The sequence below is a fragment of the Scardinius erythrophthalmus genome (assembly GCF_964197995.2).
Source record: "Scardinius erythrophthalmus genome assembly, chromosome: 17".
NCBI lineage: Eukaryota > Metazoa > Chordata > Actinopteri > Cypriniformes > Leuciscidae > Scardinius > Scardinius erythrophthalmus.
The window spans coordinates 22,073,790-22,101,415 of NC_138237.1; the positions used below are offsets into that span (position 1 = coordinate 22,073,790).

Genomic DNA, 27,626 nt, shown 5'->3' on the forward strand with positions numbered 1-27,626 from the left:
GCGTAACACATGAGAATGAACATTATTGGTTCTTGCATGTCAAGCAAACATGCTTGAGCTTTCGTTTACCATAACTGATATGTGTGTTAATGAACGTTTATGTGAATAAAAGCCTAAATTCAATCTGTTCATCATATAAAGTGACTGTGTCTTTTCAGAGAATTTGGACTAAACCGCTTATTCATATGGATTAATTTTACGATCTCTTTATGAACTTTTTGAAGTGACAAAGTGGTAGTTGCGTAGACTGTCAATGGAGGGACAGAAATCTCTCAGATTTCATTCAAATATCTTCATTTGTGTTTCGGAGATGAACAAAAGTCTTATGGGTTTGAAATGGTATGAAGGTGAATAAATTATTACAGAATTTTCATTTTTGGGTGAACTATCCCTCTGATTTGTAAAAGCATTGTCTGCATTTTTGCTCTAGAACGCATGTACACGTTAGCTTCATTTTTTTTTTCTTTTTTGCATGATTTGAGCTAAAGAGGCAACATATATGTGTCTGAGTATTTCAACGTTCATGTAGATAAAAGCTGTTCTTGAATAGAAACCAAGAAGATGGCCAAGATAACTGACTTACCCCAAAGACTTTAGATATGCAAAGACAGTGCACTCATATTACTTATGAATACGAGAAAGTGCAACACGCAATAAGGCGGAACCTTCTAGATAATATTATTAAGAAGTCCCAACTTCTACATAAAAGTCATCGTGTTACTGCAGCTGCCGTTAGAAGCTCTTCTTGCAATAGAAACAGTGGCTTCGTCCGAAATCGCATACTGTCTTGAATAGGTATTTATTTTTATTAAGTACTTCACGACTGCTAAAGAAGTATGTTCTATATAGTATGAATGTGTGTAGTGTGAATGTAATCTGGAAGTACGACATCCATCAAGCTGTCATTATCATGTGATCTACCAGCGTCAGTTGCGCCGCTTCACTGCCATTCACAAATCCTCTCCAGTGGCCTCATGGGATAGTAAAGTGTCCATCATATACACACTTCATAAACTCGCTGGAAGAAGTAGGTCATCCGGGTTCTTTTTGCCTACTATTTTATGAGTTCTGTGAATTCCGACATACTTCTTTTGTCACATACTTTTATTCCCCTACCATATAATAGGGAAGTATGTGATTTCGGATGGAGCCGGATACAGTCCTGAGACACGTGCTTAAGGACTGCACATGCGTATTGGCTGATCTAGCCTGAAAAAGAAGCTTTTTTAACATATTTGAGCATAAGAAACAACATTTAGGGGACAGATCATGTCAGATTTTGTTGCTGATTTCAAATATGTTTTTAAATGCGAGTTAGGCAAGTCGTTTTTGAGATTTCAGGATTCTTCCATTTAAGTAGATGAGACTTGGTCTTGGATGTTCAAATTTTCTGCCCAGAGGCGTTGCAAATATGGCCGCCGAGTTAACAGACTTTCCTTGAAAGGGACTTTGATACTCAACACCACAAGGGACAAAGTTTGGCTTATTAGCTTCATCTCTTCGCCCCTGCGGGTATGCCATAACTATCCTGCTAAAAAAAGCATCATAAACTAGCCTAAGCTTGTTTGCTGGTCTCTTGGTCTGGTCTGATTGACCTGTCAGCTGGTTTTTTAGAGGTTTTGAGCACTGTTCAGCTGATCTGGCTGGGAGACCAGCTTGAAGACCACTAAACCAGATCGACCTGCTTAGCCAGAATGCAAAACCAGCTAAGACCAGCTTTTTTTTATCAGGATACACCATTATGTAAGCAAAAACATGTTTCTCCATTGACAGCTATTCAAAAGTGGCTATGTATTCTAACTTGGGGTTTTTTTTGGAGCAGCAATAAATTCATTAAATTATACTAAATGTTTTACCAGTGACCATTTTTTGGAGGGATATTAAAATTGTAACATGAAATGTGCTAAAACGAGTGTTAGGTTATAGATTGACCATTCAACATGGCTCAGGCTAAAAAAAAAGGTTTGTGTAACTGAGTACGTATTAAACGTACAATGATCCTGAATGTATTGTATACCTTGAATGTACTGTATACCTTTCAAAGCATCTGTCGAATACATAAATGTCAACTGCCATTGAAATGAATGGGAATGATAACTGATGCTAAGAGCTTTCACCAGATAAAATATATTACTGCCTAAACTTGGGCCTAACCAACCTCATATGAACAGTGTTGCAGATTCAAACATTGTACCTCTCTAAAGTCGAGTTGTAATGAAAGTAGAGACAGATCTTTTCTTCTTATAGTGACGTACATACCCATCGGTTATTGATCGGATGGAGGCAAATCTGAGAGGGCGAACTTGAAGTCAGAGTGCAACAGAAGTCATTACCACAAATGACGTAATGCTGTCAAAATACCTAAATATTTGTATATACAAGCATATTTTGCAATAAACTTAAAATATATTGTTTCAAAAGATATAATCAATGAATAGTTTTATAAATCATTTTTAATTTAATTATTTGCAATGTTTCATGGTAGATCTTTCCCTCTTGTATACGATGTTATACCTTTGTATTTTTGTCAGATTTTCAAATTCTTCGCTTCAAATAAAAGTTTGTAATGTTATAATTCACCTCGCAGCTGGTTGGTTTGGTTCATGGCTTATAACACTTTGGCGAAGTCACTTTTTCTGCCTCATTTACCATTTCATTTGCATCTATAAGAGGGTTTATGCTAACAGAAATGAGTAACTTTATAGCAACGTGTCAGTATTGTTGGAATGCAATGGGCATAACTCTATAACACATTTTTTCCTGAAATGGTGTACTCAATTTTAGACAGAAAACTGTGTTTATTCAGCACACGTAGATATATATGCAGGGTTTTTTTTTTTTGTGCCTGTATATATATTGGCTGAAATCTGTGTTCTCTCTCGGGCACATATATATTCACACTGACCAAAAGACAAAAAACATTGTTTCTTCACCCCAACACACACACACACACACAGTGCATTCACTAACAGGCACAGGCACACCACCTCCCCTCTCTTGCTTTCTTTATCTACACCCCCCATACACACCTCTCTCTCTCTCTCTCTTTTTTTCTCTCTCCCTCTGTGATGGCAGGACGGGCAGTGAGCTGTGCGGCTGGGAAGAGTCGAGGACGCCGCGGCGCACATTAATAATGCAGAGCCTCAGCTTCCTTCCAGCGCCGTGGCCATGGCACTGGCCCATCGCTGTCACCAGGGGGGAGCTGGGAACATTCTCTCTCTCTTTTTCAAGCTCTACTTCTTTCAGTCTCTCTCACATAAACACCCGCAGATATACACACTTTTACACAAACCCCACCAAACTGGGCCTCCACCCGAGACTGTGGCTCATTACAGATCCTGCTCTGATGACTGCACCACAGACCTGGGCTCATTACGGCACTGAGGACTCTATCCAGCTCTTCAGGCCTGCAGCTGGTACCTCCACCTCATGACGCTTTACTCTAGCGTTCGCACAAACCGCATGCTTTTACTTCCACCTGTCTTACTTAGTCGTAAATTTTCACTATTACCTTTTATTGGTTCATATTTGTGGTAGGCCAAAGGTGTTTCATGCGTGCAGGGGCGTAACGACGATTGCAATTTCTGCATTTATTTTGAGTTAATCATTACTTTTCAAAGTCTCATTACTCAGTGTGTCCCATAGGCATCGCTTGAACCTATTTAGGGGGGCTTCGGTCCGCCGTCTTTCATCTCAGCCCCCCTTTCAAATCTGCAATTAACTCGGCTGCTGCAATAGCTATTTGAGGCTATTTCACTCCCCTTACCAGTCGTTAAAAAGTTTGCTACATTAAGTATTATACTTCCTTCTAGTCAACGGTGGTCCCGGTCATGTAGGGTGCCAATATGATCTCTCATCTGAACATACATTCCATTCATTCCAATAAAATAAAATGGAAAAAAAACTCCTCTTAGAATGCTTTATCAAATTGTTCCTACTCCCATAATAATACAGTTTAATATGAAGGAATCTTTCATATTGATTTCATGTATTTTGAATTACACATTGCGTTGTGTTAACGACAGAAAATTACCAGTTTTTCTACTTATTTTTTTCTTACTATGTTCTACTTTAAAGTTTGCCATTCCAACAGGCATAGATAAGTAATTTTATAGCTAGCAGGTGTCCATCTTTGAAGGGTTATACCCATGTAAAGCCCAAAAATCCACGTGAACGAGGCAGCCGTCCCGCATGTACTCTTTTGTGTGGTGATCTTGCCAAAACAGCCTTAACTTCACATTACCTTACTCCTGATTAGCTTTCACAGACTGTCGGTCAGAGACGTTGGCTGAGTATCAATAATTCATTGTCTTTTAATTGTGTTTTTTACCTTTAAATGTCAGACTGTACCGTACGAAGGAATGCAAGTGATATTAAGATAAGTGGTCCACAGCTAAACCCAGCAGTACATTGTTCTTCACTGTCATTGTTATACTGCAAAGTGTTTCAGACATCACATCATAGAAGAAGATGAAGAAATCAAAGACTCTTGATAAAACATATTTATCTCAATATGACATATCTTGTCCCATTGCTTTTTATTTTACTGTTTGAATGGAAAAGGGAACAACCTAGAGGAATCTGCGAACATTTCCATATTGTTATAATGTTTTTTTTTTTTTGTACGTTTGTAGCGGCTTCTTAAAAAACATGCAAATAGACAGACGTCAGAGCTGTAAATTTTCGACACAAATACATGCATTTGTTTTTATTCACAAAACCAGTCCATAGTTCTAATCCAATACAAACATTGCTGCTTTTTTTTAAAAAGATGTAGCTACCGGCAATGTCATGAAAACAAAACGAAACAAAACAAAAGTTAAATCGTTCAGTGCGTTTGATTGAGCCGAGCAAGTGCTGTGGAGGGCTCTGTAAAAATTCAGACTTTTACACTGAGAACAATAATGTGACGATCCGTAATATAACGTAAAATCACGTGGAACGTGATTCCACGTGACATTACGTGACATGATATGATGTAATCTGACATAATATAACAAAAGGCTGCCAGTATACAGTAAAACAAACTGAAATATTTAAAGTTTGGAGCATCCAGTAGTAACAACGCTACATAAACAATAAAAATGTTATCTTCCAATTACGTTGTCATCAGATTAGGGATTTTGATGATGCATATTTGTTTATTCAGAAAACTGGATTTGTAGATTTTGGAATATTTACTTTTCCCTTGAAAGACAAACAATGATCAGTTTTTGAAACTATAAATTGAAATCAAACTAAAAAAAGAAACAATCATAAAATACAGTTTTTCAGTAAGAACAATGGTCCTAAATTACAATAGTGCTTGCCATTAGCCACTAATTTTAAAATATAGCCGTAAAATTTACATTCTCTACACAAGTACTGTATCTTTCCACACGTGAACAACATTAACACCAAACACAGAAATTTTGTTGATTGTCCACACTGAGTCCGCCATTTCTGTTTGTCAATGAACAGTTCCATGTCTAAGCCACAGAAAAAATCTGCTGGAAAAGGGACAAAAAGGTACCAAAATGGAAACATATAAAAGGGAATGAAAGTTGCCATAGATATTTTTATTTATGTTTAATTTTTGGTTCAAGGAATAAGTAGGTGCATCCATTACTCGTTTGATTCTTTTGTATTGTTGTTTTATTGTTCTGTATCTTGTGATGAAGTTTTTTTTTTATATTTGTCTTGTATTTCTCTTTTTTTCACATAGTTTTTGTTTGTCAGCCAGTGTTGGTGCCCGAGATGATCCAAGCGAGAGTTGGCATTGCACTTGATGGCAGAGCTTTGGGTGGAGGTCAAAGGTCACAGTCCTACTGGAACCACCGGAACGCCGCGCCCGTCGGCAGCATTACCTTCTTAGAGAAAGAGAAAGAGAAATGGGGGGAGGGGGCAGAAATGGGATGGGGTGCATTTAGTAGAGTGCGGTTTGGATGAAAAACATACACAGATGTAGATATGTTAAAGACCCTGGGGAAAGAATTAGCGTTTTGTGGCCTTTAGTCCATGTGTTATTTTTGAAGCCAACTATGCATAAGAAACTTGCGCTGTTTCAGAAATTGAATACTTCCCTACTCTTTAGTATGTGAAAAAAACAGTATGCCAAAACAGTAATATGTTCGAAAAACCGTAGGCAGAAAGTCTCCAGATGACTAACTACTTGCACCGAGATTCTAAAATGTGCACTTTATGAATGGCATTGAAGCAACACAACGCAACTTCTGGTAGGTCATGTGACAGTAACAACATTGTGGATGTAGTACATCCGAACTTCATTCATACTATCCATATTCATACTATACAGAGCATACTTTTTAAAGGTCGTGAAGTAAATTCAAATGTAGTACCGACTCAGACAGTACGCGATTTCAGACACAGCATCAGCTTTCTCTCTTAAGTAAATGGAACAAATATATTGATGGCGATTAATGAATTATCGATCCTGTCTTTCTTAGGAATATCCCGGACGAGCCCCCAGTATTTTCTTATTTCTCAGGCTCCACTTTTGACTATTCTTGTGTAAGACTGCCCTTGTGTAACTTCTTTCCGTAATGTTATTTGCACATCATGGACACAACTAGACAAAACAAGAACTAGGCACTGGACACACTGGTATACTCGCATGCAAAAATACTGATGACTCATCCTACACTACACAGATTTTTGTCCAATCAAATGCTCTAGAACGAAATGCCCCGCCTCCTAATACCATCTGCATCTGACTCACAGGGTGCTTCAGAAATCGCATACTTAGTAGGTACAAACTTTGCAACTTAAAGTCAATCTATAATAGTACAAAAGTGTGTAGTATGAACATGTTTTCACTCTTTCTCATGTGACCTACAGAGTCACTTGTGCCTTTCACAAATCCTCTCTTGTCGCCTCATGGGATAGTAAAGTGTCCACTGGATGCGCACTTCAGAATCTCACCGGAAGTTGTAGGCCATCAAGTATTTTTCGCCTACTATTTTAGGAATACTACTAATTCAGACATAATACTCGCTTCAAATACTTAAGAGGAAGTATGCATATTTGGATGCAGGGAAGCCTAACTAAAGGAGATGAGGTCTTCGATATCTCCTGCTTAAACTTCCTGTTTTGATTTCGGCAAGTCTTCAAATGAACAAAATTATGTTGTTTAATTCAACATGTCTGCTATCAGAATATAGTTCCAGTTGAAAATACAGAAATACACAGACATTGGTTGTTTCACATCCTTTTGCTCTCCTCTGAGGCAGTGTGATTCATCTAATTCCTTCTTCTCCCCCTTTCCTTCCCTGTTATGTCTTTCCTGCCCCCTCCTCCTCTCCAGCCATGGGCCATGGCCCTGGCTCCACGTGAAACCCGATACGCCACATTCATTATTTAGACACCACGCAGTCACGTCGAGCACCCACCACACTGCTCTCGCTATGGCCTCTTTATATCTCACTGTCTCTCTGTATTCTTTCTGTGCTGCACGTCTGTCGGTTTGGCATCTGCAGCGGGACTCAGGTGGGCACTGAGAACGGGCCAGCTGAGGAAAAGCAAGAAGCCTTGTGAGGCGACGTTAAAGTTGAAGGGGGCTGAAGCTCAGACATCGCAGGACAGACGTAGTTCACCCCCCCCCCCCTCAGCTCCCCCAACAGTGCAATGCTACTGCGGCACAGAATCTCACACGTTCGCCAGCAATAGTCCAAGCCATGGGCGCCAAACACATCCCCGCTCACATGATCACATGTGCACCAGCCCACACACTCACACTCAGTATCATTCAAGTGTTCCTCAATGAGACAAACTAAGACAGACAATGTTTAAACACTCATAGAAATATATGGGCCAGACTTAAGGCACTAAACTAGAGTGTTCCCACGACAACAGCTGGGCAGATGTTAACTCTGAACAGTTTAATGGGTTTAGCACTTCCTAATATCATGTTGTAAATCCAGGATGCCGGAGTATTTCAAGTATTTCTTAAAGGAGACATCATATTTTTAGAAGTCATTTTCTTTACTTTGGAGGGTGTGTGATCCTTATTTTGTAAATACAATAACCTCTTGTGGCTGAGTAAGAATATAGCATGTCAGACACCAAAATGCAAGGCATGTTATATTAGGTGCCCTTAACTACCATGTACTAACATTTATATTAATAATTTGATACAATGCACTTACTGTGGACATACATGTTTTTACATTGTACTTATATTTTAAAAATACCTGCATATGCAATTAATTTCTGTAATTACATCACTGTTGACCTTTTCCTTACCCCTTAAACTTACACATAACACTAAACCTGTCCCTATTACTTGTATCCCACATCAATAGCAAAACAACATGGACACAATAAGTACATTGTTTTTGTAAGTACATAGTAGTTAAAGACACCTATTACAAAGTGTGACCAATTTTTCTTTATGGAGAAGACAATCCCAGAATGCATTGCAACAAGCTCAGTGAAAACGGATCGAAGATGGGCTAATTTTAATTCAATACAAAAGTATATTAATAAACATAGTTATAAATGCACTATAGTATTTATATGCTATATATCTTTATACTTATCTCAGAAGCTTTCTGAGATACAAAATAGATGGTTTGAAACATGGTAAAGCTGAATTTTCAGCATCATTACTCCAGTCTTCAGTGTCACATGATCCTTCAGAAATCATTCTAATATGGTGATTTGGTGATAATATATATATACTGTGTATATATATATATATATATATATATATATATATATATATATATATATATATACAGTATATATTATTTTATTATTATCAATGTTGAAAACAGTTTAATATTTTTTGTGGAAACCATGATACATTTTTTCAGAATTCTTCGATGGATAGAAAGTTCAAAAGACCAGCATTTATCTGAAATAAATAAATGTCTTTGATCAATTTAATGCAATCAGTTTAGTAACTTTTGAATGATAAACAACATGAAATCAAATTCCATAATTTTCCAACAAAAGTGTTTTGAATCGTTTTATGTTTGCCATGGAGTTACATTATAGTTATTTCTAACTGATAATAAAATACATAATCACTTTTTTCTGACCAAAAAAAGTTACTAAAAATATTTATTTATCATATTTGTGGTAAAATGTGGAAAAATCTAGTAACACTTTACAATAAGATTTAATTAGCTAATGTTAGTTTATTACATTAGTTAACATGAACAAACAATGATAATGTTAATCTCTACATTAACTAATACATTAAGATTAAAAGTTAATATAGTTAATGCACTGTGTACTAACCTTAACATGAACATAACTAACATTAAATAAGTTAATAAATGCTGTGCGAATATATTGCTCACTGTTGGTTAATGTTAGTTAATACATTAACTAATGTTAACAAAAGATACCTCATTGTAAAGTGTAGCCAAAAATCCATAATGTTGAGATTAGCTAAATATTCTCTTTGTTATAAGTTGCATTTCCTGCTCCTGCTTAATTGTGAGACCTACATTTGAGTAAACACTCATTTCGAAACAATGCAAAGAGCCCACTGCTGACCACATGTGAAATTCAAACTCAACACCGTGGGTGTTTCTTGCACATGAGCCCCTGAGAATTCTCTGGTTGTGACCTTTAGCTTGTGACTACCCCACTAGAAGTGACCCTAACGCCCAATCCTCTTTCAGAAGCCTAGCCCACAGACGACCATTATGCCGCCTGACCCACAACCTTTAACCCTCTGTAGCTGCGTTTCCAAGGTCATCATTCCTGAAGGTGTCAACCAAAAGATCCACCAACTTAATCTGTGTTTATTGATTTTCCTATGAATAAGTTCTATGCTCCAATCTGCTGAGGGGTCAGTTTTCACAGGTCAGTGATACACTGGCGCTGTATTACTGACCTGAGGGGACAAGAGAGCCATTTCAATGTTTCCGTTCAATAGCCTGAGCTAAAAATTGCGGATTGAAGGTTAAATTTATATTTTTCCATCAAAGTGTCTTTCATTATTAAAAAAGATTATTTCACTCAAATATATAACAAAAGCATTACCTTACACTTTAAAAAGTGATCAGTTGACTTAACTTAAAAAAGGAAACCCATTGCCTTAAATTTATTAAGTTAATAAACTTCATGCGTAATTGGAAAACATTAAGTTATGTTAACTTGACAATTCCACATAACATTTTTTTTTTTTTCAATTACGCATGAAGTGTGTTTCCTCAACGGGTTTCACTTTTTGATCACTTTTTACAGTGTATTTAATATACATATACTGTTTTGTTGAATGTATAGCAAAAATAACTAAATTCTGCCCTATACCAATAATGTGATTCACTGTAGAATTTCTCATACAGTGATATATGATTTTGACCCTTTTTCAGAAAGCCAAAAATCTGCCCGTTGCTTTCCATGTCTTTATGTGTGTGCGGTATGCAGCCCTGTGGTCATGTATACCTTTGCTCTGTGTGTGTGTGAGTGAGTGTGTGAATGTGTGTGTGTCGGGGTGTCAGATAGTGGTGCAGGGTGACAGCTTCTCTCTGTGTGCGCATACCAAGACGAGGCGAGACCATCTCCCTCTTTCAGAGCACTGATACCACAATCATCTCAAATCAACCCTTCACTCTTTAATGAGACTGTTATGAGACACAAACACACATTTACTTTGCTATGTAAATGACATTGCATAGACATCTATGGTTTATATATAAAGCTAGTTATAAATACACACCCTAAAACTAACCCTAACAGGACCATTCTACATTAAAAAAACAACAACAAAAACATTATTTACTTGACTTTTATACTGTTTTTACAAATGAGGACATCACCAAAAGGAGGTTTTAGGAGATCTGGACAGGTTTAGCTCACTTCTGGGTACAAATTTGTCCCATAAAGCTAATTATAATTGTCAGGTAAAAATTGTGCTGGTATCAATTGAATTAATAAGTGTATTTATTTGAGTAAAAAATATTAGGCTATTACTGAATGTAATTAAATAAACTTGACTACATTAGATTACAGAGTAACACTTTACAATAAGGTTCATTAGTTAACATAGTAACTACATTAGTTAGCATTAACTAATAATTACCTACATGAATACAGCTTTTATTAAGCATATATATACAGCATATATGTTAGTTTCAACATTTACTAATACATTATTAAAATCTTAACATTAGTTAATGTAGTGTGAAATAACATGAACAAACAATGAATGAATGTATTTTTATTAACTAACGTTAACAAAGATTAACAAATACAGTAACAGATGTATTTCTCATTGTTAGTTCATGTTAGTTAATATATTAACTAATGTTAATTAATGAACTTTATTGTAAAGTGTTACCGATTACACTACTGAAGGTCATTGTTAGGATTAGATCTTTTTAATATGTCACCACTTTTAACACTACAGATTAACCTTAAAGCAAACTTTTTGTAACTTTATAATAAATAAATAGTTAGTCTATTTTATCTTAATTATTAATTTTCTTCTTTTTTTTAACCATTTTGTCCACAAACACAACCTTGTGCTAATAAAAAAAGACATCGTAAGTGGTTACAGGTTTAAGTTGGTCAGTCAGCTGACTTCCATCCTGACCATCTGATGAGTGGGCAACACCGCCCCCCCCCCCATGCCCCACGCCCCACGCCCCACCCCCTGAAAAAAATCTTTCATTGCTAGAAGCTAACATTCATATGCAGAAGAAAAAGTTTAAAAGTTTAAAAATGTATATATAAACACACTGACGGAACTATATAAGATATGTAAGAACAGCATTTTTAATGCAAGAACAATTTCTCACAGAATCCTCACAAATACTTAAATACCTAACAACACTAACAACCAATCCCATTTACGTGCATTACCCCATCTGAAATAAGCAAGCAGTCACGCAGTCACACACACAGCTCTGAGATCGTGGAGTGAACGTGAACGTTAGTCCGACGAGCCTCACGCTCCTAATTCTCCCGTGCTTCTTTTATTTCCATTCAGACGCAGGCTTCCTAAAATAATTCCCCACATCTCCAGTCAGTGAGGTGTGAGGTGGCAAAGGCCTTGACGGTCTGCACACTACCTCCCCCCTCACTCTCCCCTCTGTTTTTATGGCTCTCTCTGAGATGCCAGCAATGCACCGTGAAAGCTGCAAAACACCCAGTACTGCAAGATCACTCCCTGTCTGTACCATCTTAAACACACACACACAAAGCACATGCAGTTACTTTACCGTATACACACCAATTATTGCTGGTTAAGCTAGTTAAGACTCCCATGCTGATAGATAAGACGCCATCTACTTTTTGATGGTGATGAGATGATAAGCAGTCTATACAACAAAACTTTACTGGTGCAACTAGTCTGCCTGCATGAAGCTTGTTGGCTTGTAGTCTTGCTGATAAAGTTAGTTTAGAATCGCATGCTGATTGACAGGACTCCATATTCTAATTAATGGTGATGAGATGTTGTTAAGTGGTCTAAACTGGAAAATGTTACTGGTGAAACTAGTCTTGTTGGTTAAATTAGTTATGAATCCCATGCTGATGGATAGGATTTCATGTTTTAATTAATGGTGATGAGATGCTAAGCGGTCTAAATGATAAGACTTTACTGGTCAGCCTGCATGAAGATGGTTGACCAAGTTAGTCTAGTCTGGTTAAGCTAGTTAAGACTCACATATAGATTGATTCCATGCTGTAATCAATGCTAATGAGACAATAAGAGGTCTAAACAGTAAAACCTTAGGTCAAACTGGTCAGCCTGCATGAAGCTGATTGGCAAAGTTAGTCTTGCTGGTTAAGTTAGTTAAGATGCTGGTAAACTGGATTTTATGATCAAATTCATGATGATGGGATTCAAAATGGCAAAACTGACTAGGTAAATCTGCCGGTTAAGCTAGTTAACAAGTCTGGTGGGAACACCAGTTCACCAGCAAATTAAACATATTTGTATGTTGATGATCATCATGCAATGGTGTACTGGTGTCCCCAACCAGGCTTCTTAACTTACTTAACCAGCTAGACAAACTTGGTCTTAACTAAATAGATTCATGCAGGACAAGTCATTCTCTTATCAGAACCAGTGTTATTTTTGCTGGGTATAAGTATAAATTCTGTCCAAAACAGTGCAAATACTATCAAAAGCATTACACTGATAAACTGAAATCCTGATTTTTAGATTCCTCAGTGTTTTGTTGTGGATTTGTGTTCAAAAGTGTATAGAAACTACACAAATTTCAAACAATTAGACTTTAATTGTTCGCATTTTTCTATTTATCAAGCACGCAAAACTAGCCAAGTGAAGAGTGATTTTTATAGCCAACAACACAAAGGCTAGTTATTTAATTCGTATTCACAAATTCACTTTCAAAAAAGGTCTACAAAATGTAAACAATCAGACTTTAACACATTTTCTTTTTAGCAAACATGTAAAACTAGCCAAAATGCTCTAACCTGGCAATAATCTATGGCCAACAACACAAAACAACTAGCAATTTAACTTGTATTCACAAATTCACTTTCAAAAAAGAAACACGGATCAATATGTTGTGCTTGATTTGGTTTCCACAGTTCTGTTTCAACTCCGTCTAGTAGCAATAAAACAGCAGGTGTAGCACATCTCAGACGCTTAGTGCAAAACTATTCCCATCATGGAAGGCGCTCAAATTAATATCTATTTAAGAAACCATAAACCGGCAGCGCTTTATGTTTTAGACACATTTTAATCACAGGGGCTCTCTGAGACGCCATCAGACGTGACCTTGTTTGACTCCACACTGACTGGACAGCTGGGGAAGCAGACGTGCCGTGGAATTATCAAACCATTTTTAATGACTGAAACGTTAGTGACACAGCATCACCCGGCCGTTATTACTCTTATCTTACGAAAGGTGTTTCAATGATGGGTCTGTAATCAGCAAACAAAACAAAAAAATATTGATTTAAAGGTTTTATTTCTGTGGAAGACATCAAATGGACAAATCCAAAACCTCTTCCTATGATATAGAAGCCGAAAGGAGGCATGACTACCCTCAAACTAATTTAATCATTTGTCCATTTTTTAACCAAAAAGAGCCAAATACATATTAAGTCACAGAAACATCAAACATGAGAACGTGAAGAGAGAAAAATTATAATAACTGGAGATGCAAATGAATAGATGTTTTTTATAGGAAAGTCCAGTTCAGGAGTCTCAACCGATCAATTCTAGTTATATTTAAGAATGCTTATGAACTTTTATATCAGAATTGTTAATTATATATATATTTTTTTTTTTTAAATTCAGGTGTAAGATCTTGGAGACCGGCAAACTACCAATAAGAGCGGTGAAAACAGTGAGATAGTGAAATATTAATATGTTAATGTAAAGCTTTGTGTTGTGCTTCTATTAATATGTTAAAATTAAAGTATATCTGAAATGCTGTTCACAACCCATTTCATTTGTAATGTCAGTGAAACAGGATATTCATCAAGAACACAAAGTAGAGGGGACTTGATTTCATCCACTGCGATCATGAAAAGCCAAAATGAAAACTATGTCTGCTAAAACTATGCAAAAATAGGTTCACCACTATTCAAAAGTTTGGTGTCAGTAAGAGTTTTTCTTTTGAAGTAAACAAATACTTTTTTTCAGTAAGGACACAAAGTTTCTCAAAAATTGACAGTAAATACATTTATAATGTTACAAAAAGATTTCTATTTTAAAAAAATCAAATAATCTATTCTTCAAATAATCCAAAAAATGTATGGTTTCCACAAAAATATAAAGCACCACTAACTGTTTTCAATAATACAAAATGTTTCTAGGGCACCAAATCAGCATGTTAGAATGATTTCTGAAGGATATATGAATGATATTTTAATTATTTTAAAGTGTAAAATTTCACAATATTGCTGGTTTTACTTTTTACTGTACTTTTGATATACGAAGCCTTGGTGAGCATAAGAGACAAAAACTAAAGTGTCAAACATGAAACACTTTACAATGAGGTTCAGTAAGTAAACACTAATTAATGCAATTGCTAATATGAACTAACAATGAAAAATATATACATTTTTAACACACAAACATTGTTAACAATGAACAATAGTATATTTATTAGTGCTGTCAAATCGATTAATCACGATTAATCAGTTATAACATAAGTTTGTGTTTATATAACGTGTGTGTATATATACTATTATATTTATATGTGTGTATTTGTGTACACACAAACATATGTAGGCATATGTGTGTGTGTGTGTGTGTGTGTGTGTGTGTGTGTGTGTGTGTGTGTGTGTGTGTGTATACAAACAGACAGACACGTACACACACACATATGTATATATATATATATATATATTATAAACACAAACTTTTATTTTAGAATTGATTAATTGTGATTAATCGATTTAACAGCACTAATATTTATAAATTACCATTGTTGAATATAAACTAGTAACTAATGTAACTAATGAATGCTGTAATATTGTTGTTTATTGTTAGTTCATTATACCAAATGCATTAAATAATGTTAATAAATCGAACAGTAGTGTAAAGTGTTCCCATTTTCTCTGGAATAGCATGCACTGATCATTCACAATGAATCCAGGAATGTGCATTAAGTAAATGGGGTTCATTTTAATTTCATGATGACTTCAAAATAAATAATCCGCCAAATTCGTCTGCCATAATTCAAACACTATTGACATTTGGACACTCTGTAATAAGTTTGGAGGACCATCAGCCCCAACTGATGAGAGATAGTAGGGGGTGGGCTGTTCGTCACTGACACCTGGTGCTCCAGATGACAGCCCTATAACCAGATGGATTACGTCGTACATAAAAACACATACACAAATACGTCCACATCATGCCCACCGCTACATCCTTTAACATACCAACGGGTTGAAGAAACTCGCTACGATTCTTGATCTTAACAAAATCAGCATCTCTCTGTAAAACCGGTCTAATGAACGCAGGGACCTATAAAAGCAGCCACACCGGAGGGCGTCATGTCTCTTAGGAGTGTCCTAGTAGTGTCACAGAGGCATGATGTGGGAAGAGTGACGTGATGCCGCAGTGGGGGGCAGATTAGAACAAACCCCATGGTGCATGTCTGGCCGTATCTCCCTCCCCCACTACTGTCAGTGCCACCTGTCACCCCAAAGCCTCATCTCCCAGCCTAACCCTCGGCAGAGGCTCTCTCAACACCGCCATTGAGTACAAAGTTCACCCAAATTTGAAGCAACAAATGTTATTATGCTTTCTGGCCACAAGAAATTGCCTCTGTAATATTAGTGAACACAAGCAAAGGAATTAATAAAGCTCACAGAGTCTCAGTATCGTTTACCTCCAGTGCAGCAGACGGTTTCTTCTTGAGCTCCTCGCACTTGCGGAACTTGCAGATCTGGTGGCCCGTCTTGCGGTTCCGGCAACTGCTGCACTGCTCGCAGTTAATCCTGCGCCGGCAAGGTGGACACATCCCACAGCGTTTCCTTTTCTTCTTTCCGGAGCTAATCGCGGAGGCTAGCTCGCTTTGCACCGGGTACTCCGTCAAGCCGGCCATGTGCAGTGCGCTGTCAGCCAGGAAGACTCCGGCTGGCGTCATGATGAAGAGCCCCGGGTTGAAGGGGAAGCCGCCGCCCACGCCGTACGGGAAGTCTGTGTGACCCCCGACCGCGTCGGCCACCGACGCCCCCTCCAGGTCAACCGTCCCAACCTCGCCCCCGCCCACGCCCACTCCCATTCCCCCTGGCAGCAGCATGTGCTCCATGCCCGCCCGCTTTAGCAGCGCAGCTGCCTGGGCAAAGTGCAACAGGCCGTTCTGTCCCTCCAACACCTGCTCCAGGGTCCGGTCCAGCTTGCTCGACACCAAGGCCGAGGCGGAAGGCTGCTGCGGCTGCTGCTGGGCGGGCTGGGGCTTGGCCGCGTGGCTCTTTGCCTGGCCGTTGTGTTTCAGTCCGTTGGCGGTCTGGGGGCATGCGGCGGTGTACTGCGAGAGGGTGCGAGACCTCTTCAGGCTCTTGCTGAGGGGCTCGCTGATGATGCCGCTCCGGTTGCGGCGCTCGATGACGGGGCTGTCCTCCCCGCAGTCCTGGTCCGTGTCCTGGTCCTGGGCCTTGGGTGTCCGGCTACCCTCCGGCTGCCTGCCAGACATGGTCCAGCCCCGGGGTGTGAGCTCGGGAGGGGGGGGCGGGGTTGGGGAGGGGACGGGGGCTGCCGAGGGAGGAGCCAGGCAGCGTTCGAGATCCGTTCAGTTCCCAGGTGAGGGTGGAGCCTCCCCGTAACGGGCGAAATGGCCGGCCAGTGGCAGGCAGACTCCGATGCCCTCAGCTCTAGACTTCAGCCCTCATCCACATCTTTCCGCCGGCAACCTGTAAACTAAGACACAAAGACAGAAGGAGAGAGAGACAGAAAGATGTTGGAAGCGTTCTGATGTTTAAAAGAGACCTTGACAACAAAAAAAGCAGCGGCTGTGAACAGTGAGAACCTTTCTTTCGCATGGCTCCAACATTTTATTGAGTGCTGTACCGATGCCCCTACTGTGCCTGAGAAATCAATATGTACATTTATCTTCAAACGCTATTTGGAAGAAGTAAAAGCAAAAATGAGACAGAAATGAACAGTAGGACAGCCAGACGATGGGATAAAAAGCACCCTGAATAATAAAAAAGCAAAAAACAAAACCATGAAATCTTTTTCACAATTAGCTTTTAAGAAAAGCGAGACTCACCGCTTCTGTAAAATACGACATGAGACAGTGCAACATACTGTACAGTAAACTTGAACCCATTAACTTCTCTTTATCAGCGTATGTTATAGAAAATGAATAACATCAACTTTTGTGAAAATATATCACATATACAGGTAGATACTACACTTGTTATGAAACTATAAAAAAAACAGGTGACATTTGTGTCCCTAAATGATGACATCAGCTATCTATTGTTAAATGTGTTAATTTATGTGCTCTCGCTGTATAGTATTAGTTCCCATGTTATACTTCAACCCTGTTACCATAATTGTTGTGTCTTTTAAACCATTTTATAAATCCCCCCAAAAAACTCTTCTTCCTTTCAAGAAGGGAACTTTCCAAGAACAATTAATGTCTCCTCTTTTTTAGCTTGCTTGTGCTTGTGTTTTGGTACATTTGAGAGTAGAAGCCCATCATAAAATGTCATATTAATATTTGTAATGTCAAAAAAAAAAAAAAAAAACTTCTGTAACAGTCAACCCTGTTACCTCCCTGATGGCCTAATTATATCCTAGAGTGTTTATCCCCGAATAATTCGAATGTATTAAAGTAGTTTAAGATGGCGCAAAGTCATTTTTTAACACTTAATCAGATGGAATGTCTAAATCTTGCAGAAAATTCCTTCAAAAATCACATCAAACTTGAAAAGATTTTGTAACATAACACAAAGAGACCTGTTGTCAATCACACTGTGAAATATGAAACATGACAGAACGTTGTTAAACGTCCGGACACAGAATTTTACCTCACGACAGAAACCCAACAGCAAAAACTCAACTTGTTTTTTTATTGGCTGGCCCCCTGTCCACAACAGAGACATCCACAAACACCCACACACACAACCCCACTGAGAAAAGCTGAGGAAATGGCCGGGCCAGTCCTTATAAGGGAAACAAAGGGACAGGGAGGGAGAGAGGAGAGGATGAGGGGTGGTGGAGGGGATCTACGCAGTGTGTGGAAATTGGAAGGCCAGAATTAGTGGGAGGTAAAGCTTCAAAGGCAGGAGCGCAGCCCCCGCATTCTCCCCAGCTCAGGGGTCTGTGGCGCCAGCGGACCACAGCCAGCCTCTTTCTCTCTTTTGCTCTCTCTCTCTCCTCTCGTTCTCCTTCTCAAACCAGGGGCCACACTGCACCAGGCTGCCTTACCTCACGCCTGCCAAACCTTCCCTGCCGCACACATCTCTTGCTGGGACTATGGAAGCACCCGACCTTCACGTCCCAAAAGCACTGAAATTACATAGCAGCGTTTTTATTCAGTATTAGCAGCAATGACTCACTTCCCATCCAAGGCTAAGGAGAAAAACATGTCTCTAACGGACCATGCTAGCTTGCGATGGACAGCCCGTGGTTTCTCTTTTATCCTGGCTTGGAATGGCAATATGGCACATCTCAAATCCGTTCCACTCTTATGGTTGCTGCACCAAGCCAACAGTTGGCCACACACCGCCACACACCAAGTGTTATCCTAACAGCGTGTTGTAGTCCGTCCCCATGATATGCACTCCTATCTGTGTTATTGTTTTGTATCTATGTTATGATATGTTGTAATCTTAGACCGGTGTACACTACCATTCAAAAGTTTTTTAATTTATTTCCTTTTAAATAGCAAGGATGCATCAAACTGATCAAATGTGATTTGGGCAAAACTTTAGTTTAGGCTCCAATTCTCACTATTAACTAGATGCTTATTAGCATGCATATTACTAGGATATTGGCTGTTATTAGTACTTATAAAACACATATTAATGCCTTATTCTGCATGACCATATTTTACCCACTAAGTAAACTTAACAACTACCTTACTAACTATTAACAAGCAGTAATTAGGGGTTTATTGAGGCAAAAGTCCTAGTTGATAGTTAGTTAATAGTGAGAATTAGACCCAAATCTAAAGTGTGAACAACATTTTCATATTTCAAATAAATGCTTTTTATAACATTCTATTCATCAAAGAATCCTGCAAGCAACTGTATCACAGTTTCCACAAAAATATTAAGCAGCACATCTGTTTTCAACATTGATAATAATAAGAAATGTTTCTTCAGAATAACCAAATCAGCATATAAGAATGATTTCTGAAGGATGTGGACTAAGACGGCTGAAAATTAGGCTTTTCCATCACAGAATTAAACTGCATTTTAAAATATATTGAAATAGAAAACAGTTTGTATGTATTGAAAAAGTTTTTACTCTATTTTTGATCACATAAATGCAGCCTTGGTGAGCATATTGTTTCTTACTAAGCCTATAACAGTGCAAAGTTCTGATAAAGTCTTGTTAAGAATGACAACGTGTGTGAAAGAGGCAGCGTGGCCAGTCAGATGGGGTAAGAAAAAGGCAAGGGACAGGTGGCTCAATGTTAGCACTACTTGCTTAATTACTGTTCCCAAAGTAACCATTAGGGTGATGGAAATGGGCCCACAAAATGACTTGGCAAATAAGCCCACTGGACATAAATTAATCGATTTGCTTCCTCCTGTTTTGAGACGTTTTTTCCCCGTTAGGAGTAAATTCAGTCACTTCCCTGTGAGCCGGATGCTTTAGGCGATATATGATACCATTGATCTCACAGTAAATAAAATGCAAAAACAATGTATGATGGTTACTAAGCGCATTGTCAGTTCTCTGTAATTTGTTGTCTTGTGCATCCCCCCCATCTGCTCCTGTAACATATGACCTGTGTTTGCTGATGTCTCGTAAAAGCTGAAATAAGTCAATTTGTCTGTCGCTGCCTCCACACCGGTTCCTGTCAATCATTGTAACCTCTTCAACATCAGGTCCACCTTTAAGTTAAACTATCTTCCGGCTTCTCTGCACAGTATTCACTGAGGACTCGCGTCAAATCATGCCTCCTCAGACCTCTCTGATTTTATCAACTCATCCATCTACAAATGTGTAACTCCCACATTCTGTCAAACACGAGCACTTCACGCTCTTCCAACATTTTTGTCTAATTAACTCACAGATTTTTCAAATTAAGTCAACTGATTGTCATTGCAACATTTCCTTCATTCCTCCTTGACAGTATAATTTTTTTTCCTGCCACATAAAATTGTTGCTCACTAGCTATGCTGTTTCAATGACCAGTATTCTTGCATATAATAGTAAAGATTAAAATAATCAGCAAATTTGTCACTTTCCACACTGAACTGCTGTGTGATGTGACACTATCTGAGAACATATTTCATGTTTAGCTGTGAAGCTAAATTTTGGACCAAAGATCTTTCACAATAGGCGAGGTTATATATATATATATATATATATATATATATATATATATATATATATATATATATATATGTAGGCTATGTATGTATGTATGCTAAAAATAGTGCAACTGGAGAAAGCAATCTTTCTTATAAAAAATATAGAAAACAAATTATTCAGTATATTCCTATGTAAAACATAAAACTACATAAAATAAAACAAACTGTGTGCTAAACATAAAAAAAAAAATATGGAAACTTGTTTCCGCTAAAGATAATTGTTACTGTTTATCTAACACTTCTTTTCTCAGAATTGTGAGATATAAACTCAAAATTGTTAGTTATAATGTCAGAATTACGATATATAAACTTGCAATTGCACTTATAAAGTCAGAATGGCACAATTCTGACTTTTTTCTCGCAATTTGCTAGTTTAGAGTTTAGGGTTGCGAGTTTACATTTCACAATTCTGAGGTTAGAAGCCAGAATTGTGAGATATAAAGTCCAATTCTGAGGAAAAAAATACTGACAAATTCTGACTTTATGCAACATGACTATGACTTCACTCAATTGCGATTTTATATTTATACTCGCAAATTGCGGGTTTATATTACAATTCTGAGAAAAAAAAATCAGAATTGCAAGATGCAAAATCGCAATTGTGAGAACAAAAAGTCTGAATTGTAAGATAAAAAGTCGCAGACGTGACGCGCACGGACTTGAAACATTTTCGAAGTCGTCATCTGATTGGTTGAATTTTACAGTATGTCCGGGAGATGTGTGTGTCACGTTCTTTAACGGTCTGCCTGGAAACAGAGATGCCGAGATGCCAAACCCCCTCATGGAAGAGAAAAGCTGTCGTGTTTACAACTGTGACAATGAGCGCTTATCAGGATCAACTTAGGCCGTGTGTCCACCAAAGCGTTCTGTTTTTCAATTGTTTTCAATGGGAGCGCCGCGTTTTTAAAACGCCATGAGCGTAGCGAGGCGCTGAGCGTTTTTTTCACGCTGAAGCGGCGAGCGCTCGGCGTTTTTTACAGGTCGCCGAGAGTTGATGAATGGTCAACTTTGGGTAAAACGCAGCGCTCATCACTGTCACTTTTTACCCAACCATCCAATCACAGAGGAGGAGGGCCGGGACTAATACCACACCGACCAACCGCCACATTCTGCTTCTACAACGTCAACAGATGACAACAACAAGCATAATAACGGAACAAACTCATTTAAAACAAGAGCCAGAGAAAATACATTACATTGTATCGACATTGTTATGTAGAATCAACACAGAAACAAAATATGTGTGAAATGAGATACTAACACTCTCGCGGATATTCCGTATCATAACAAGCAAAGTGTCTCAACTGAAAAAAAAAAAAACGCAACGCTGCCAAAACGCTCTCAAGCGCCCACGCTAGATTTTCAAAAGGATGTGAAGTTTGTTCAGTATAGACTAAAAATATTCAAGAGTTTTACACGCCGGTCAGTTATTGTAAGGACATCAACGTTACATTTTCACCATAAACATGACGCGGTACAAAACGAACTGTGATTGGTTGCTTTACATGTCAGTCAGACGGCCTCTGGGTGGTCATTGGCCAATGAAAGGTGCCATGGAGTCCAGACCTATACAGTCAGTCTGAAGGTCTGGCTATGCCAGACTACCTTTTTATTTTTTTTTATCCAGTGGCAGAAACAAGTTTCCTTGAAGAATCTTACAGGCTCTGAGTAAACTTTTTTTAATTAGGTATGCCAACTTTTAGTATGGTAATGTGGGTTCCCATGATCATTTATTGTCATATATATACTGTATATTAGCATTTTTACTAATCAGACAAATAATGATAACTTTAAAAAAGTCTTGTTTATTGGCTGAAACGGAGCATCCCTAATTAGAAGTGTTCGACAAAATGTCCTGTCAGTCTTCTCTGACAAGATGAAGATAAGTTCATCCGATCTCATCTGTCACATGGTCAGAATCGGTTCAGCTGGTCATTGGTTGCTTCTGTCAGTCGTTTCACACAAAATGTACATTTTTGTTCCATCCTTAAACTGAAAGTAATATGTAATAACTTGGTGTCAGAGATGGCCAAAATACACCAGTTTGATCAATTCAGCTCTCCAGTGATTTAGAGTGCCTCTTTACTCTTCATAATCAATAATGTTTGACTGGTAAGGGGTAACAAAGGACAAAATGGGACTGTGCTGTAACAAACGGCAACATTACCTCAAATGATCTAAAAACAGAAGTGAGTATGGAATATAAATAGCTCTTTCCTAAAGCTGTCATTAGGTTACATAAACTGCAATATCCTATTTTGTTTCAAGTCCAATGTGTCACAAATGTAAGATATTAGCCTTTGAGGATAATATGCTTTGATCAAAGGGAAATTATGAGCAACGACCTTGGTGAATTGGACTGACAAGAGAGGATTCGTTTTCAAACAGAGGTTGAGAGGTCAAGAAACTTACAGCTGAACAGGAAAAGGCAACACCGACCAGACGGCATGGAAAAGCACTCAAAGTTGAGGGAAATAGAAATTGGTGCTTTTTTTTTCTGTTCAGCTATAATGACAGTTAGAGCGTTGATGCTAGCAAATAGCATTATTTGTGGTTGTAGTGTGAATACTAACTAGGCCACTTTTGTGACACAGAAAGGCATCAATGTTGTTAATGGTATAATGTTACAGGATATGACCAATTACTGCAGATGCTAATACTTTCGGCGCTCATACTGTTAAAGTTTGAGAGTGAAAAACTGCTAATGTTCTGATCAATTGAATCAATTAGTCGCACAACAGTTATACGATGGAACAGAACAACAATTGTGGGCTTCATCTTTCCTCTCTCAAAATAATAGTAATTTCTAGGTGCCAAAGATAAAAAAGAACGAAGTGTTTTAAATAAATATGATCATTTTGATTTGGAAGACTGCAATACCCCGTGTTTCAAAAAGTATAGAAGTAGTGCGGCTTTGCTAGCTGCTACACACATATTCAGCAGAATCATTAATGTACTAAAGCACAGGATAATAGCTACATAAAGATGTGTCTGGAGAATTTTATGACTGATATCGCTACATTAAAAGGAAGGAAGTCTAGTAATGGCTAATTACACCCAAACAGCAATTTGAAAAGATTGTTTGGAAATATTAAACTTCGCTTCCAGTAAATCCTTTAAGTCTTTAAATCACATACAGTTTCTCCTCTCATTTCCATTTCCAATTATTGTGACAGTTTCAATATCTTAACACACAATGATATTAATTTTATATTATTAATTCATTAATTGGAAGAAACATTCAGTATGTGTCCACGGCAGACTATTTAAACATTTATGTTAACTGACAAAATGTATTTTAAATTTATGCATTTACGTTTGCAAGGCCTCTAATGGTAATATGTCATGTGAAGCGGTTTGTAAAGAGAACTCGTGCCTCCTCCCTAGGGACAAACACGAGACTAATTGGTCCTCCCTCTATTGAATACCAACCCTACAATCCTGCAGTGAACATGAGTTTTACACTTTAAACAGAGATGCACCAATACTCAATTTCTCTGCTGATACGATAGCCGATTATTCAGAAGGATATCTGCCGATATACCGATAGTTTGATTTTCTTAAGGACAACAAATCTCTCCCAACTAATGCTGTAAACTATACATCTCATATAGACTATCCTACATACTATATATCTCATTTGGTACATTACTATAACATTAGAGGTTAAAATTAACAACAGAGCTATTATATTCAACTGGTATATTTTCAGAAATAATAACACTCAAATTACACTCAAAAACTGAAATGTTTGTCTGCTTGAACAGGGTAAGTTTTCATAAAGTGTATTCAAGCATACATAACTAACAGTAAACAGTGTTTTTTTTATAGCTAACTAACGTACTGTGAACACTGGATATCTTTCCTGAGGTAGATGCAACGTTATATGACATATTGACCACAAGCTGTTTTATTGACGTCTTTCCGCAGTTGAAACACTGATTGAGCGATTATATGAGACATGATTCGTTCCGGTAACTTGCATTAAAGTGGAAGAAAAGATTTATCAAAATTATGTTTGGTGTAGGGAAAAACTGCGGACCTGGCAAACCTGGCTTGAACTACGGGTGATTCATAGGGTCAAATAGTCAAATGTTGCTTTTTTTTATGCATTATTGTCTCATTAACTAAGTTTATGGATTTTCTTCACAAACAGTATGAGTTGAGATACCGCTTATTGGCCGATACATCGGTGCATCTCTAGTTAAAATGAAAATAATAATAATATATATATATATATATATATACTAATTCAGTCACAAATATCACTAATCACCAATGCAGAGTAGTTATACATTTTATATTTCAGAGTATATATTAAGGATGATAATGATTAATGATGTGTAAACAAACGGCCATAAAAAGTTTTAAGTATTTAGTTGAAAACGTTGTCGTGTAAACAGCCCCTTAAGCCAGGGACACACTTAACAACTGTAAGGCCGATTATGAATGAAATTTGATACTTGACTGACCATGCCCAAACCCACCAAGACAGTTGCGTTCAGTCAGTGTTCACATCTGCTTCAGTGGTTTGAAATCTGTAAATGTGTTCAGTTCAGTCTTAGAATGTTTCAGCTAGTCGTTGTGTGTCCCTGGAATTAGTAGCGCCCCCCTGCTTCAATTTAAGATTGGTTCACGATTCATCGATTAATTGATCATTAATTACAATGATCGATTATGGGAATTTAATTGACAACCTTATACAATCTCTAACAATGTTTATCTGTTTTATTGATCCGTTTACTTTTTTATTTAATAAAAATGAATACAGTCAGCAAATCAACAACACTAAACTTCTAACATTTGTCAAATTAATTTCCAAGACAAATTTGAAGTAATGGATAATCTAATGGCACTAAAGCGCTGAAGCCTCTGAGAGGAGAATACAATAACAGATTTCATCGCAACGTCACGCAGCCAGGCAAATCGAGCAATTCAGGTACGTAACATCTCCCTCAAGACACGCACACACACACCTATCTCCCCCTGCCGCCGTCTTTCTTCCTCACACCGCTTCACGATTACACACACTCACTCACTCACTCACTCACGCACGCTCTCACACGCAAGCACACTTGCGCACGAGATCCAGAGGACGTTGACAATAATTCATGTTTTCAGAGCTCGCTCAGCCAGATGTGAACTTTGTCGAGCGGCGCCCTGAGCATTTGCATGGCTCAAAGTTAAATGCGCTTGAAAACTTCTCCAACTCTTTGCGTCATTGCGAAAGTTAATGACTGGCAATCACACAAACAGTGCGTGCATGAGCGCCGCGCGCTGACGGACTGCAGCAGTAAATCCCCGCGCGCTCTCAGTCTCCGCGGCGACATCAGCCTGATAACGTCCTCTCAGTGAACAATGAAGCGCACATTTTTGCCTAATCCCACCGCGATGAGTTGCACTAATCACCACAATTCACGAGCGACTAAACAGCAGATTGAAACTACATTTTAAGAACCCTTTATATTTTACAACGTACCGTCATAATAACAACAACCACAGGGTTTTAGTAATGCACAGGTGTGCTGCCGGTAGACCAAAAGTTCCGCGTCTATAACATAACGCATCATCAACTACAATACCACCTGTCGTTACATGCTGGAGCAACTATCATAAACGTCATCGGCATCATAATTTTACAAGCACTTATTCAAGAAAGTGTTAAGTTTATGCAGCCCACCATAGCATTTAAATACGATTACAGTTTGTATATTCAGGCAATTAAATGTAATTCTCGCGTTCTGTAGAATGAAAGCAATATTATACTTCCTGGGCTGGGAAGCGTAATCGTGTTTCCATAAGAAAATAAATAAAGCATAATATCTGCTGCAACGAGTCAATATTGTCCAGTCGCTAGAAATATGTGTCGGATCTTAATTCAATTTGACATTAAAAGCGGCACAAAAATACCTTTTGTCTAGACTCAATGATCTGAAACCTGGGTCTCTGCGGTGCCAGTGTACGGTCTGCAGCAGCACGACTGACAATGTACGGTACAATCATTCTCCCGTTCTCCCAGCCAACAAGATCGTTAGGAAGATGACATCCCAACTTTGAGCAGACTTCAACAAAGTATGATTCCCCCCCTTTCTATGTATCTGCATATTTGCAAACACTGGCCCCTTTTTTTATTCGCACCTACCAAGGCAGATCCGAGCAGAGGGGAGGGCTTCCACTGTCCGAGCGCCCCTTCTCCAAGCCTGTCGTTGAGATTGATGGCAAAAAGAAGGGAGAAAAAGCTTATTCTTCACTTCCAGAAATCATGTAGCCTTCGACCGAGCCGTGCGCGTGAGGAAGAGAATCGAGAATTATTGCTAAACGTACTTTCTGGGAAGCTGAGCGTGTGGGCTCACCAACCTTTCGATTCTCGCAATCCCACCTCTACATCCAGAAGAACATGCAAACACATTTCATAGATTTTTGGAGCTTCACGTAAAAACCGAACTGGACTTTCGACGACGCTGAGACGCTGAGGAAAATACACAGATTGACAAAGACATTTCGCGTTACGCAGCGCCTCTTTTTGGCGACGTTTTAAACGTCGAAGCGTAACGTGTAGGGTGTTTCTCGATGTGCGCGTACATCGTGAAAGATTTGAGGGTTAATGTTACGGACGGAGAGTGTTGATGGCTCTGTCTCCCTTTGCACTGTGCAGCCTGTGATTTTTTTTTCTCTCT

General features: G+C 38.3%; 1 protein-coding gene across 5 annotated transcripts; it reads right to left on the minus strand.

Moving 5' to 3' along the window:
- Window positions 1-4,487: 4,487 nt before the first annotated feature.
- cxxc5a (CXXC finger protein 5a) lies at window positions 4,488-27,626 on the minus strand. 5 transcript variants are annotated; one of them, XM_081391832.1, is made up of 3 exons: window positions 27,092-27,626; window positions 16,281-17,311; window positions 4,488-5,846 (listed from the first exon to the last, which is right to left on the minus strand). In XM_081391832.1, the coding sequence occupies exons 2-3, from the start codon at window positions 17,085-17,087 to the stop codon at window positions 5,805-5,807; spliced, it is 849 nt and encodes a 282-aa protein (XP_081247958.1). In that variant the 5' UTR covers window positions 17,088-17,311; window positions 27,092-27,626; the 3' UTR covers window positions 4,488-5,804. The 5 variants fall into 5 exon arrangements, with proteins under 5 accessions (XP_081247958.1, XP_081247956.1, XP_081247960.1 ...); XM_081391830.1 differs by having other exon boundaries at window positions 4,488-5,849; window positions 27,092-27,600; XM_081391834.1 differs by having other exon boundaries at window positions 27,088-27,332.

Excerpts from the sequence above, each read along its gene's own strand:
- cxxc5a (XM_081391830.1), bottom strand. The coding sequence starts at position 17,087 with ATGTCTGGCAGGCAGCCGGAGGGTAGCCGGACACCCAAGGCCCAGGAC. Across the intron at positions 5,850-16,280 it reads AACCGTCTGCTGCACTGGAG|AAGGTAATGCTGCCGACGGG; the intron begins GTAAACGATACT and ends TCTTTCTCTAAG.